We start from the raw sequence: 15,747 nt of genomic DNA on the forward strand, positions 1-15,747 counted from the left end.
TGGTGGTTTGAAGAGAGACTTAAGTAGATAAAGGAACTTTAATCCAAGAGTGGAGTCCTAAATGGAGAAGGAGATTAGACAGAATCCCAAAAATGGAAAAGAAAATTCAGGAGAAAGGAAGCGCAGCACAAGAAACACTAGCAGTTTGACTACAGCAGAGACGGATGGGGAGCACATTTATATCTTAGACATTTTGCTGAAGCTCCCATTCAGAATATCCAAACCATCCCAGACACGGTTATTATTATCATGTTTTCCACATTGCATTTTGGTTGTGTAATTGGGGTATCTTAAAAAAGACTAGAGGGTATTAAAAAGGTCTGAAATATTTTCTCTTGCTTGCCATATGCTCTAATGTTGGTTATTGGTTATGTTTTTTTAATCTGATTGCCGGCTGTTGGGAGACATTATACAAATTTAAACTGAAAGTTGATTTGTTCTGACATTGGATTGTGCTGCAGGAGACTTTTCAATCTTTTTTTTTTTTTTCTTAAGGAGCTCCAGTCTGTACCATTCTGCTGGAAAGTACATTGTGATATATCATAAATAATTCAAGGCCATTTTGCCTCTACTGGTTTCCCACCTTACTTTAATCCTTTGGCCAGTATTATATTGCATTATTCTATTTGTTATCAAAAAAGGTCATATGGGACCCAAACACATACATAAGATTTTACAAAATACAGTGTATGGCTGCAGAAATTGCCCCATGGCTCCTTTTTCACTTGTTTGCATATGGACCACTGTGCCAGCATATTGTCATTGCTTGCTGTGTCACCCAGTGGAGTCATAGCCACACTGTAATATTCCTCAATAAAGATTCTCAGCTAGTTACTCTAAACAACCACAGCATATTAAAATAAAAAATGTTACCATGACATGAACATTTCTCCCTAGACCAGAGTGCAAAGATTCAGGAGCTTCACAACAAGTGCAAAACTAGCATAACTTAAGCATCTTAGATTACCAAGCATGGAGTAAACATTAATAAAAGTGTGAGGGCTAAAACAAGATGATGTAACAGTATTCCTGTACCCATGCGCTCACCATATAAGACCTATAAAGCCTGTTAAAATCATCACTTTAAACCTCAGGAGAGACATAAGACGCTCCTGAATAAACAAATCTTTACAAGGCCAGTGGATTTTAAGACTCGATGCTGTGTGACTGTCATATTAAAGTACGCCGTTGTGGTTCACTGAGCAATGTGCCGCTCTCCTCCTTGCTCTTTCTTGACTCTTTCCAATCACTCTATTTCTGGCTTTACCCCACCTCCACCCCTCCAGCTGTTGGGTCACTTAGTGAGCTCGCCCTTTTCTGTCTCTCCTAAAGTTCCTATTCATCTCCCCGTCTCAAAGACTATTAACTACACAAAGTTGTAGCTGTTTGTTGTTTGGTGTTGTTGTGTAGGGTAGAGTAGCTTCTGTGTCTCGGTCATATGGAGGTCAGTGTCCCCATGATGTCAATATCAGTTACGAACTGACTCAGACAGACATATACGCTATATCATCACGTCAGGCTTCTTCCAAATGAGAGACAAGATGTGAGTAGTGAATATGTGCCAGAGCTGAAATGTTTGAACTGTCTGTGTACTTCCTCTGTATGGATATGTACTATTACTTTCTAACCAGATAATATTCGCTGAGTGTTTCTGTGGTTTTTAATCTGCAGCAGAACGGCCACAGCCTTCATCTCCTGTGGGTATATGAGTATTCATGTGTGCACACATGCGCACTTGAATGCACAGTGTGTGATAATAATATCCCTTGTCAGCCTCCTGAAGATTAGCCTCAACGGGAGAAATCCTCTGTCATATCCCTTCACCTTATTTTTTTCTCTGGCTCGCTCTCACTGGCTTATCAGTTTTACATTGTTTTACAGTTGAGTGACTCGCTCTTCTCTGAATTCAGAGCTCAGTTTTTCTTTGGGTCTGTGGAGAGAATTTGGGACTCAGGAGCTCTGTGATTTTAAAATGTTCCGGTATTTCAAAGCTTATTTGTTTTGGTTTTAGACTTTTTGTGCTGATTGTCTGAAGCTGATTTGTTGGACTAATTGTTTTTCGCTTTTTTGTCTTTTCTCAGACTGAAAATAATTCAAGAAGAAAAGGAGGACTGGTCCTGACTCAAACTGGTCTGTCATGGACCAGTGAGCTCTCTCCCACCCTGCCAGTTAAAAGCAATGTTTTTGGGAGCTGGAGGCCGTAGCGCTGTCAGCAGAGTGTGTGTGGGGCCCCTCCTCTCCCTCTTCTCTAGCACCCCTCCTGACATGGGATGCAAGCCCCCTGCCCCCCAGCCCTGAGCTCTCCTGGGGAGCCATGAACAGCTACAGAGACAGAGGGGTCACTTGCACCTCCTCGGACCTTCTGGATGGAGGAGGAGGGTTGCCCCATCACGCTCAATTTCGTCACACCCCCAATGGCCACCCGGCTCCTGGCCCCACAGACCCGGCAATCCAGCCACGCATGTCCGTGCCCAAAATGGGTGTTCGAGCACGGATTGCAGAGTGGCCTCCACGTCGTGCACAGTCCCGGGAGTCACTGCTTGAAAATGGGCAAATTGGCAGCAATCACTATGCAGATGACTGCTCCACTTCAGCCTCATCATCAGTTTTGTCATCTGACGTCGGCTTGGTACGGGGAGGAGTTGCCAGGTTGCCACGACGACGGTCGAAGGATGTAGAGTTCAGAGTGGGCGGGTTTGGAGGTGAAAGAGGTTCACCTTTAAGCCTAAGAGTTTTCCCACCTTTAAGACAGCGCTCCAACAGTGAAGTGACGCTCAGCGAACAGGATGAGAATGAGGTGAGCCTTAAATCTTCATCTTTCACGCCTCTGAACAAAGCAAAATATGATACATGGTTGCCTTTAAGCTCTACTTCAGTTTGTGTTCACACTGATTGATTACAAACAAACCAAACGGCCTCATCAGTCCTTCACAGGCCCACAGAGGAAAATTGAATCCTAGTGGCTGACAGCGAGTCATGCAGCATTTAACTGTTCCTTATGTATATATTTATGTTGTCACAAAGAGCTTACTAATAAATAAATAACTGCAATTTAACCTCATATCATAATTAATGACAAAAATGTATCTTGGGTCTTTCTTATCCTAACATTATGAAGTACATAGTTACTGTGTGGTCGCTGAGTTTCATTCAGGTTTTAACAAGGGACTGCCAAAATACACATCTCTTTTTTAATGTATCAGGGAAAATGTGGTGATGCATATTCATGTTACCATGGTTACGAGATGATCTTGCATAGATATTTACACTGCTTTGATAGTTCACAGTCAAAAGATGTATTCTACAGTACAGTTTTTAAATTAATGCTAAATTCTCACATCTAATCCTGTTGTTGGTACCTTTTGTTTTCACCTGACAAATGAACCACACCATTGGTAGTTTTAAGGGCCAGCTTTTCATGCATACTCAGCTCGGTTGTTTGGACCACACTAGAGTATGACAGCTTTCACATCAGTTCAAATAAGCCAAACATTTGCTTGAAATGAACCACCACATGTAAAAACTCTCTCTCCTTTCTCCTCCAAGGTGGAGGTTCGTGGAGGTGGTGGGATGGGGAACCTGTTTAGAGAGTACGGCAGCACGTCCTCCATCGATATCCAGGGCATTCCTGAACAGAGCTTCTTCGACATGCTCAGCCAGTTCCACCAGGAGAGGCCTGACCAGCGCAGCTCAGCACCCATACGCCTCAGGGAGCTGCTGCGTGCTCCAGAATCACCACCGAGTGCACCTCTTCCCTCTGCTCCCTCACCTGGTCCCACAGGTGGGGATGACAGAGGGACAGGAAGGAAGGAAGGAGCTGAGAGAGTGAGGAAGAAAAGTGGAGGGACAGAGTCGTCACTGGGCACCTCTTCTTTGTTCAGGAAACTTCGGAGCTCTAGCAGAGGAGAGCTGGATGGAGGAAAAGGAGAGACTAATGAGGACGGAGGGCGAGGTTCAACAGATGCCTCCTACAAAGCCTGGGTGTGCCCCAAGAGCTTTGTCCACTTTGACGCTCAGAGCATCTTGTTTGACCTGCACGAGGCTGCAGCACAGCGCGGCTATGTCACGCAAAGAAGAAACACTGCCACGGGTGCATCAGCTGCTTCAGTGTCCCTGTCCGTCTCCAGCTCCTCTGCTCCCAGTGTGAACGACCCAGTTTACTCCAGCATTGAGGACCTGACCCTGAGCCTCGACCCTGGCTCCACCACACCCTCCCTGAACATGGACCCTCTGGACGGGCCTCCTGGAGCCCACAACTCAAGCCCTCTGCTCCTTTGCTGCCCCCACTTCCTCAATGAGACAGGGGGCCACGGGGAGCGCAACATCAGCTTCCTTAGCTCGTCAGCAGAGCGAGGAGGAGACAGGGGAGGAGAGGGAGGAAGGGGATGGCTGAGGAGGAGCAACGCCAGCGTCTCAGTGCTGGAGGTGCCTGTAGAACAGCAGGTTATGAGACTGGACAGACTGAAACTGTACAGTATAGAACATGTAGACCTGGGGGCCAGATACTACAGAGACTACTTCCATGGGAAAGGTAATACTGAGTCTCGCACACAAAAACATTCATGATTTATCGATCAGTCACCCTCTGGAAAACCCACAACAACTTTTATAATTGATTAATTTAGTCTAATTTAGTTTAGGCCCAAAAGCTTGATATGTGATGTAAACAATGAATGTAATACAAAATTGTTTGAGTAGTCTAACTTCAAAGTCTTTTTTCAAGCATCCATTTGTTAGATTTGCTGAAATTACTTTGCTTTATATCATCATAAAGTGAATATATTTTGTTTTTGTGGTGTTTGACAAAACAAGCAATCTGAATGTGTCACTTTTGGCTCTGAGAAATTGTGATGGTTATTGCAGATTGATGGACTCATCGATAAAATAACCGAAAGATATCCAACATATGCAAACAATTCTGCACTTACTGGTATTAAACCATAATGGATAGTTGCAATGCCTCGCTATAGACGTACTGATCCCATTTTATACTGATTGAAGCCCCTTGTTGTCACGAGCGTGTAAATCAGACAGCGTAGATGTCGTTTGTCCGGCCAGAGTCTCTCCAGTGTCATTCACAACATCTCATCCTGAAGCTGTTAATATCCAGCTGGGCCAAACTGGCAACGCTCCCAGAGTTTTTATTACACACGTACCTGCCACTGAACTGTTGGCAAACTCTGAGCTAATGATACATCATCTGCCTTTCTGCATGATCACAAGAACCATTTAACATAGTCAGCTAGGGCAGCTTTGTTTTACATCTGGTTTTCTGTGTCAGAAGTAACACCTAACTTCAGAGATGAAGGGTGTGTGTGTGTGTGTGTGTGTGTGTGTGTGTGTGTGTGTGTGTGTGTGTGTGTGTGTGTGTGTGTGTGTGTGTGTGAGAGAGTGTGTGTGAGAGTGTGTGTGAGAGTGTGAGTGAGAGTGATGTGTGCCTGTCTGTATTTGTGCATGTGGGCATCACCTCTTCAGACATTGTGGATGAAACTTCCCGTTGGCAAGCATCATCTGGCTGCACCCTAATTAGTGACAGATGCTGTTCGAAGCACATGTGTGCAAGCAAGCATGTGTGTGAGTGTGTGTGAAAGACAGGCCTGCAGCCACACAGATAAAGGTTATCGTTCCAAAAATATGTTCATCTGCTGACTCGTTTCCAGCTGAACGCTACTGTGATTGTATGTGTGTGTGTGTTTTTTTGCTGTGACGTGCCCTGTGTGCACATCAGAAAAGCCTCATCAAAAGACTGACATTTCCGCCACGGGACATGGCATGGAAGCAAAGCAGGCCCGACTCTCCTAACGTGTACGTCGTCTCAGTTCATTCCAGTCAGTGGGGTTATAGAGGAGGAATACTTGTCAAGCTGGATTCCTCCCCGAGTGTCTGGAGAATTTGTGTTTCGACTCCCACACCGCCTATGGTGTTGGCATTAGCACGGCTTAGTTTAGGAGCTTTAGAAGAGGACATGTGAGATGCTTGTGAAGTATGTTGATTAGGTTGCCTCAGACTCTTAATGGATGAATATGGTGTTTTATGCTAACACTGCTAATATGCCACAGAATGTTAGGTGGCGATTTATGACACCACATTTTGTTAATTTCCTGGATTAACAGGATTGAGGACAAATTTTTTCATTTAGAAATTTATCCTGCTGTTGTTAAACCTGAAGTCCAATTATCAAATCCCCTTTTTTAAAGAAGCTCCTACACACAACATCAGAAAAATGCCCAGCACCTCCGGTGTGCGACCCTCACTTTTCTTTATTATAATTTTCTCTGGGTCATTCTTTGTGTTAACTGAATTGACTTTGTAATTACCTACATATTGATTACTAGATATAATGTTATTGTCTTAGTCCTGTCCTTGACTTAATGCCCCTCCTCTGTCAGCCCTACTCACTATACATGGAGTACTATAGTACCTGGTATCTCTTCTTCAAACCCCCCTCTATTTATCAGAGAGTTGTCTTATTTAAATGTATTGTTTTATTCGAGTTTACTATCATAAATCTCTGTACATATCACTTGCCTTTTTATACCTCCTCTATTTTTAATTCTTGTGTTCTCTTTAGGTTCTTATTTATTTTATTTAATTAGCATTGTTTGCACCAAGGGAGCAGCGCTCAAATTTCGTTGTACTATGTATAATGACAATAAAGGCGATTCTGAATCTGATAAAAGACTGAGAAAAATAGTGAATTGTCACATTTTAGAAGCTCAGACCACAGACTGAAGTGCATTATCATGTCATGTCCGCTAATATTCAACTATCACATCACTAGTATCCAAAACATGTCAAATTATACTAAGCCCTACTTTTTCTGTTTATAAAACCTACAACCATCCCCCGTCATTTATGATGTATCCTACCATAGATGTAACACAAGCCCTCGTTGAGACATGAATGAATGAACATTTTGTCCACAGCACAAACTCTAACCTTGTTTCCCACCTCTCGCTCTCCCTCACCAGAACACTCAAACTACTTTGGGACGGATGATAAGCTGGGTCCTGTAGCCTTGAGCATCCGCAGGGAGAAACTGGAGGACACCAAAGACCTGAAAGACCAGTACCAGTACCGCCTCATCGTCAGGACAAGCGAGGTATGCACAAAGGCACACAAATCTGCTGTCTATGTTGTCTGTGTTTGTCCCAGGGATTTCTGAGTGATGAGACAGTAATGAGTCAGAGTGTGCATGCTGAAGTTAATTCCTTACCTACTTTCATTTCACCCAGCCCCTCCCTTTGTGTCCCTACCTGTGACTCTCCTCTCCTCCCCTCTCTCCTCTCCGCCAGTGGAAAATTCCACCTGCCCAGTCTCAGCACATTAGAGCCAAACCAAACACTGGCTGCGCTGCCCAAAGCGTTTGGCCTGCTCTCACCCTACCACTTTTCAGCTTTGATGGATCAAATACTTGTAATGTATTGAATACTTGGCTGATAACTATGGAGAATTAGTTAAGATTCACTTCAGCTCCCTTAACATTAGTTCAAAGACTCAGTTACAGTATAGTCATTTGCGATCAGAGGTTTTCTGCTTCCAGAGCACCAAACTTAGTTTGCATCTTTATTTCAGGTTAGTGAGTCAATCACTTGATCACAGACATAATGTTAGAATTATTTTGTTTAGAGCTGCAACAAACACTTATTTTCATTATTAATTAATTTACAGATATTTTTCTTGATGAACAGAGAAAAATTCAATTTAATTCAAGATACTTTACTTGTCCATCAAGGTAGTGAAACAAAGCACATTTAGACTGTCATAAACTGTCATTCTCACATAAAAACAATCCAAAAATACAAAAGTTCAAAGAAAGAGTTAAAATACTTAACAATACATAATAAAGTAAGGATCTATAACAGTGGCCAGTCAATAAAAAAGTCCAACACAAAGACACATATGTGAAGAGAGCAGAAGTCAAAATTACAAGTGCATTTTTCTTTGGGAATTCTTTGTTTTACACAAGTGTATAATGGTTTCTGGGATGAAACCGAACTTTCTACTATTTGTTTTACATGCAAGCAATTTAAAACTTATTCCTGATGGCATTAGCTTTAAGTTTTCATATGGGACATGTGTGGGGTTGTTGATAACCTGATGTGCCTTCAGGAAAAAAATAAAGAAAATGGTCCTGTGACGTCTTTAAATTGCTACTTTTTTTAACCAGCAGTCTAGAAACCCAAACATGAAAGTTTATTGTCCCAGAAAAGTATGAAAACAGAGAGATATTAACATTTAAGGAGCTGGAATCCCGGAATCCTTAAAAAAGGTGGGACTTTAACAATTAATTGATTATGAAAATAATTGCAGATACATTTTCTGTCAATTGACAACTTATTTCAGCTCTTATTGTGTTAGTCCTCTGTTTTTTTTTTTCATGAGATATTTAAAAAGTGAAGACATTATGGTCTCACCTCTCTGTAAATAGTTAGTTTAGTCTATTTTCTAAACACCTGTCTGGCATTGTCAAAATTACACAAACACAAGAGTTTGCTTCTGCTCATTGTGTTCATGTAGTCTTGGTCTGAGTGTGTTTCTCTGTGTGCCTGTTGCGGTGTTGTTTTTAGCTGGATTACATGGTTGCCTGGCCTCATCACCTTAGCTCTGGTACAACAATGGAACCTCTCCGACATCTAAGTACACAGAGCTCAGCCAACAGACACAGCCAGTACACTCAGGCCTACTGTTCCCACACAGAAAAAAGAGATTGCAGACTTTATTCTTTCCCACTCAAGCTGCAGTCTCTCTCAAATATCCAGCCGTCTGAAGTCTGTCCTTTACATCTGTGCAGCAGTGCTGACACAGCAAGGTGGAGAGACCTTCCTCTTTCTCTCTGCCTCTGTCACATATTCACACTCACGCTCAGCCTGTCGCTCACTGACAGGTTCAACAGTAGCTCCATAACTTCAGCTGTGTGTCAGCAGAGCCCAGTCTCTGAGGTTCAACTGTCTCTGCGGCCTCTGCCAGCTCCAGAGTCTGCCATGCATTGTTAATGAACCCACATATCTGTGTATGTCTGTGTGTGTGTAGTTGAAAGTTTGTGTTGTGTTAGTGTGGTGAGTAGGAGCAACCCATTTCTCCCCACTGTATATGAGGTTATTATAGTCTCACTGTTTTGAAGGAGGTCAATTTCTCCTCACCAGGGAGCAGCACAGCGTGGCAGCACAATAGTGAGCAGAATATTAATCCACAATACTGCCGGACTTAAAACCCTCCGCACAGAGAACATTCACTGTGTGTGTGTGTGTGTGTGTGTGTGTGTGTGTGTGTGTGTGTGTGTGTGTGTGTGTGTGTGTGTGTGTGTGTGTGTGTGTGTGTGTGTGTGTGTGTGTGTGTGTGTGTGTGTGTGTGTGTGTGTGTGTGTGTGTGACAGAGAGAGAAAGTGCAGCTTCAGGGCAGCAGGGCACTGTTATGAGTAGTGAGACTATCAAACTTTCATCGTCATATTTGCAGAGGTATTGTACTGTAGCTGAGCCTGACCCTGACTCTTCTGTGAAGGTAGACCAGGATCAATACAACTATCTTCATGTCATAATGTTACATACAGTTATAGACATGTAGATCTTAAACACGCTGTGTGTGCAAGACCAGACCTAAAAACATCTCAGAACTCTAAGTGAATCAAAATCTTAGTTTTGCAGACACCATAGTTACTGTCTATTTTATACATTATTTTATTTTTCGGTTTTTTAAGTTCATGACATAAAAAGTAACGATAGAGCCCTAACATTTAAAAATTAAAAAATCAATAGAATTTATAATTTGCTCAGAAGAGTCCAAACTTTATATAACGGTCGCCATTATTATTATTATATAGATTTTTGACTTTCAGTTGAATAACAACAATTTGAATACATCATCTTGGTCTTTGGGAAATTATAAATATATATAAATAGAGAAAATAATGAGAGAAAATCAGATTAATTGATAATGAAAGTAATCATTAGTTGCAGGCCTAATTGTAAAATGTTGTTTTCCGTGTTGTAAGTTCATCATCACTTCTCTCATCAGCATCAGTCTTTGCCTGCAGATTGACTGGCTTTATCATGTTGTACTCTGAACTGGTTTTCACTACATCAGGATCTATATAACAAAAACCTTCTGTCAAAGGGTTTAAATCAACAGTATTTAAACATCTGCAATTTGCAGAAAATTAATTAATTTCTTGACATTTTCTGTGTGATTTAAATTATATTCTTCTTCTTAAAGTCTTGCTTCCAGTTTTACAGCTCTTGTTCTTTCCCTACATACAGTTGGTGACCCTGCGAGGCTCCATTTTAGAGGATGCGGTGGCGTCGACGGGAAGACACGGCACGGTGCGGGGTCTGCCACTCAAAGAGGTCCTGGAGCAGGTTGTCCCCGAGCTCAACGTGTCCTGTTTGAAACTGGCACTCAGTACACCCAAAGTCACAGAGCAGCTCCTTAAACTGGATGAACAGGGGGTGAGTTATGTGTCTGACTGTATTTGAATTTTATTTTCAGGCTTGTGCAATAAAACCAGGAATTAAACGGTTGATCCTGGCAGCAACGAAACCTCCATTCAAATTGTCCTTGGGCGAAAATACAGAAAGTGTACCTGCTCATTCAGCCAGTAACAGTCAGGCTGACTAACAGACTGCAAAGCAAAGAGTATGAACTGATAAAGTGATAAAGTGACATATGGTACATTCAGATAATGTGTATAAAAGTGTCTGGAATCTGTGTAACTGATTTAGAGTTGGTGCAAAGTACAAAATTTGGCTGAGGGCAGTGAAAGCTGTGTGAAGCAGGGTGTGGTGTGTTTGAGCATGAGTGTGTAACCATAACAGCTTGAAAGTTTAGCCATGTTATCTCGCCTTTTATTTAATGGAGGGTGAAGTGCAATGTGGAGGTGTTTTCAACAGCAGTAGGCTTTTTGTTGTTTGTGCAGGTTTATGCAACAATGAAACTGTCCTGTGTGTGTGTGTGTGTGTGTTGTGTGTAAGCAAGTTGAAGAGCAAGATATACTGTACTGTAACATCTACCTTGACATTAGGTTTCAACAGAAGCACGAGCATCAAACTGCAGTGTTTCAGCTGTGTTTGAATGTGGTCTTTCAGCTGTTTGTGTTTGCTGAGTGCGTTTGTAATGTTAATGTTATCTCTCCTCTGCCTTGTAGTTAAGTCAGAAGCACAAGGTGGGTGTTCTGCTGTGCCGTGCAGGCCAGAGCACAGAGGAGGAGATGTACAACAACGAGGAGGCGTCACCCGCCTTCTCTGCCTTCCTGGAGTTGCTGGGGGAGCAGGTGCTTCTCAAAGGATTCACCAAATACGCCGCACAGCTCGACACAAAGAGTAAGAGCCTCTTTCAGTTTCATGTACCACCTTCTGTAAACCTGATGGCGGGTTCACATGTTGGTGAAAGGTAACATTTTCCTGACACTTTGAGCATCACATATGTCCAAATTGAATGATGCCAGGCCGGAGTCTTGTTTGTCCGTCCTATACTTACATAAAATAAAATCAGTTTAATAAAGAGTGAAATGCTTTGAATAAGTGATTTTATATTGTCAAGGAAGTTCTTCTCATACCAGATTATTTTATGAAAATTTATGAAATTTCCATTTCATGAAAGTGATGAAATGGAAGTGTGCAGAGCAAAATAGGAATGAAAAAACAAATAGTAGAGTAGTGAATAATAATAGCACTTGTTCTTTATGTTCAATTAACTATTCAGTATTCACTAGAATATAGCAGTGGTGAACAGGCCTTGCTCTCATAATCATAATAAATCAAGTCTTCAACACTAATGCAGATTGTGAGAAAACAAACAAAACAAAACATTTCTGTCATATCATAACTTTTCAAAGCCTTTTGGCTCTATCTGTACCAGCTCTGTCATGTCTGAATAAAGCTGTTAGGAACAAGACAAGCCATGTGCCATAACCCCCAGAAAAGCACAGTGACAGTCTCTGAGTCCTCATGATCCCCTGTATGTCTGTGTGTCTGTAGTTGGCAACTTGTGGTGTGAAACTAAAATACCTTCTCCTCCTGCTTTCCACAGCGGACTCCACGGGCACCCACTCCCTGTACACCACCTACCAGGGCTACGAAGTCATGTTCCACGTGTCCACCATGCTGCCCTACATGCCCAACAACCCACAGCAGGTAAAAGCTTATGAGCATCCCTATCTAAATACAGCAGCATCACCTGGGGCTGTATGCTGTGTTGCAGGTCAAACATGGGTATGTACAGCTAAAAAGAAAAATACATCCAGGACTATCTTATGTTAGCCAAAGCCTTTCAAAGTCTGTCTGTGGTTGTTAGTTAAAGCCTCTGCCGTTTGTTCCAGGTCATAAAACCACAGCAAGAATTCATGAAGTGGAAACTCGTGACTTATGTCGCCTTCTTCATTTAGAGTCTCTTTCCTCTTTTATTCAGTCTCTCGTGTTTTTTTTATAGTCTTTGTTCTCTGTGTCTTGGCCTCTCACTCCTCTCCTACTCACAGGATTATTCTTTTGCTGTCTCTCTGCTTCTCGTTCTTTAACTGGATCAGAGCAGGGTGGGGTTCAGTAGTGAGTAGTGTCTTTATTTTCTCCCTCTTTTTTACTTTGGCCTTCCTACACATTCTCCTGGGCGCTGTGTGTTTGCAGCGTGGGCTGCCTGTGAGTGACCTGTGTGTAAGATAACATTTTGTGTGTGGGCATTTTTTATAGTTTGCATAAGTGTTTTGTGTGAGAGGCTCACACGGGTGAACACGTGTGCTCAGACAGACCCTGTGGGTTCTCAGGATTAGTGCACATACTTTTTAATGTGTCAGCTCATCACTGTAGAACAGTGTGAACTACGGAGAAGCCATCAGTTCTTCCTCAAACACTTCAAAATATTGCAAATTGGAGAACTGGTAGTTTTATTACCATATACACAGAAGTGAGCTGTTTGTTATTGTAAATAAACTTTTTTGACAGCTACATCATCTTGTTAAACATTTTGTGGAAGGTGAGTAATCAAAAAAATGAAGGGTTTTGCAATTTTCAGTTTAGCAGTGTCTTGAACAGTTAATTCCAATATCAACTCTTAAATCATAAAGTGTAATTTTATAAATGGCACAATAACTCCATCCAGAGGTTTAGAGTCAGCAGCAGCAAAGACAGTCACATGCTCAGATGAACCTCTAGGTGGCAGCATCTGACATTAAGAATAACCTGCAGGAGCTGAAGGAAGGGCTGAGGTAGAAATAGATGGTCAGAAGCGCTTTCTTTCAGGGGAGAGGGAAAGGAGAGTACAAGCCAGGTCTGCATAATAAGTCATATATGATAATATTTTACTTTTTCTCAGTATACAACTGTTGAGTCTTGCATACCAGCAGTATATAGAATCAGTGCTAAAATAGAAAATAGTCAATGTGATGATAAAATATCCTGAATGTAAAATAAATCAAGCTTCTTTTCTCCCAGTGATCAGTTCTAACAATTATAGCTAATGTTTGTACACACTCCATCAAGCACAATAATCAGAATCGTCCAGTCTGCAGTGAAGGATGCCCCTGTGGCACCATGCTGGAGATTCTGTGTATCTGTGGCCAAACAGTGGGCTGGATTACATAATTGGTACTTTCACACTTCCCTCTGCCGATGAAGAGAGGATTGGCAAGCACTGCGCCATAGACACAGCCTGGATTGTGTACCATGTCTCCTACACACACACACAGATAGACAGACAAACCAGCACACACACAGACACAAATAGCCCACACAGGCTCCGAAAAAACAAATTACATAAAGAGCTGTTGTTTGGTGTTTAGTAGTGAGCGTCTCAATGTCTTGTTTTCCTTGTCAGACTTTCTAGTGTTTACTGAGTCAGTCGTGTCAGTGCCAATTATGTTCGCTCATTTTATTAATTTGTCTCTCCTCTCCTCTTTTCTCTTCTCTTCTCTTTTCTTCTCCCTTCCTCTCCCCTCCCCCTCAGCTCCTGAGGAAGAGGCACATAGGGAACGACATTGTCACCATAATCTTTCAGGAGCCGGGAGCGTTGCCTTTCACCCCTCAGAATATCCGCTCACACTTCCAGCATGTCTTTGTTATTGTGCGTGTACACAACCCCTGCTCTGAAAACACATGTTACAGGTAAATGATCACAACAGAACAAGACATGTTTGTATGATAAGAATCGTAGTGTCACGCTGTGAATCCTCACTGCCTCCCGTTTTCTTTCAGTGTTGCTGTGACAAGGATGAAGGATGTGCCCCCCTTTGGCCCACCCATTCCCAGTGGTGTCACTTTCCGTGAGCCAGAAACCTTTCGTAACTTCCTTCTAGCCAAAGTTATCAATGCAGAAAATGCAGCGCACAAGTCAGAGAAGTTCCACACCATGGCAACACGAACGCGGCAGGAGTACCTGCGAGACTTGGCAGAGAACTATGTCAGCAGCACACCGCTCGACTCAGCCGGCAAACTTAACAACCTCATCTCCCTCGCATCCAAAAAACGTGAGCGTTCGAAGGCCAGAGAGGGAGCAGAGCTGGGTGCTGCGGGGGCTGTCGCCTGGAGGGTCCAGGCCCAGGACTTCAGTGGAGGTGGGACGGAGCTCCCCTGTGCCTTGGGTTTGTCGGCTGAGTACGTCCTCCTGACAGACTGCTCTACCAAAGAGGTGGTGTTTAACTGTTTCTGTGCGGACGTGATTGGCTGGACACCGGAGCGTCTGGCACTGAAGATCTTTTACGGTAGAGGAGACCACATCGCTGTGCGGGTACCAGAGGGCTGTGCGCAGGACATCAGGGAAGTGGTGCAGAGGTTAAAGGTGAGAGTCCAGAGGTTGTTGCACTTCAAGTCACTGCCGGACCAGATAACGTAAATCTCTGTGTTCTTGGAGGTCAGGTCACTGTGATTTTGTTAATATGGGATTATTACAGTTTTATCTTGAAATTCATTAGAATTGTTTTGTTTCAAAACTGTAAAATTTTAGTTCGGTTATATCTGAGTTGAAGTGTTTTCCACAGTGGGTAAGCTATAACTTCAAAGACTGTTTTTCAGAGGTGGAGACTTCACATGTCACATGACTTGACCCAAGTCGGACTTAAGACACAAATTTGAGGACTTGAGACTTGCTTGACTACGACTGATAAAAGACTTGACTTTGTTTTGAGAAAAATGACTCGAAAGGACATGACTTTTTTTTGTTTTGTTTTTGATTAAATATTAGCATTTTTATTTATATTTTTTAGATAATATCTAGAACCAGTTCTCATGAGAAGGGGCTAAGTTCATTAAAACTAAAAATTTGGATTGCAAAAGAAAAGACACCATAGAACATTTTTTCACATAGAGATGTATTATAAATGTAAAAGCTAGAATGACACTCAGCATGACTCCATCAAGGCAAAACAATTCCACACATTAAGGAAAGTAAAAAAAAATGTTCTCGGATCTGCCTTTGCAAAATTCAGTTCAAACCTAATAATCATCTATAGCCCAGTCATATTAAATGCCTTTATACATTATATTATATAGGAAACATGTACTCTGTGTAAGCATGTGACTCACTTTTCAATGAAGCTGAGTAACTGCATGCACTGGCGGACGAACAGCATTTCATATTGTGATAATCCCTGAAAAATTTGATGAATTAAATGCAGGGAAAAGAAGATTTCCTGGACTCCAGTGAGCTTTGTGTTAATCCAACAGAAAACAAAATATTAAAAAATGAGTTAATCTCTCTGAACGTACCAAATACCTACAGATTTGAGATAAAGTTCACAGAATGCTGGGTGATATAGTTTCAGGTGAT

The 15,747-nt window shown here is 42.2% G+C and overlaps 1 protein-coding gene across 1 annotated transcript in view; it reads left to right on the top strand.

Moving 5' to 3' along the window:
* Nucleotides 1-15,747, top strand: part of sipa1l3 (signal-induced proliferation-associated 1 like 3) — a 74,100-nt gene that overhangs the window by 40,811 nt on the left and 17,542 nt on the right. The window contains exons 3-10 of the mRNA XM_071496227.1: nt 2,082-2,797; nt 3,547-4,531; nt 6,972-7,102; nt 10,257-10,445; nt 11,141-11,315; nt 12,025-12,128; nt 13,930-14,087; nt 14,178-14,760. Coding sequence (XP_071352328.1) covers nt 2,315-2,797; nt 3,547-4,531; nt 6,972-7,102; nt 10,257-10,445; nt 11,141-11,315; nt 12,025-12,128; nt 13,930-14,087; nt 14,178-14,760 — 2,808 coding nt within the window. The 5' untranslated portion in view covers nt 2,082-2,314. The remainder of the gene's footprint in view (nt 1-2,081; nt 2,798-3,546; nt 4,532-6,971; nt 7,103-10,256; nt 10,446-11,140; nt 11,316-12,024; nt 12,129-13,929; nt 14,088-14,177; nt 14,761-15,747) is intronic.

The sequence above is a fragment of the Trachinotus anak genome, unplaced genomic scaffold (genome assembly GCF_046630095.1).
Source record: "Trachinotus anak isolate AG129_WGS33_773 ecotype Australia unplaced genomic scaffold, CSIRO_AGI_Tana_v1 ptg000014l, whole genome shotgun sequence".
Taxonomy (NCBI): domain Eukaryota; kingdom Metazoa; phylum Chordata; class Actinopteri; order Carangiformes; family Carangidae; genus Trachinotus; species Trachinotus anak.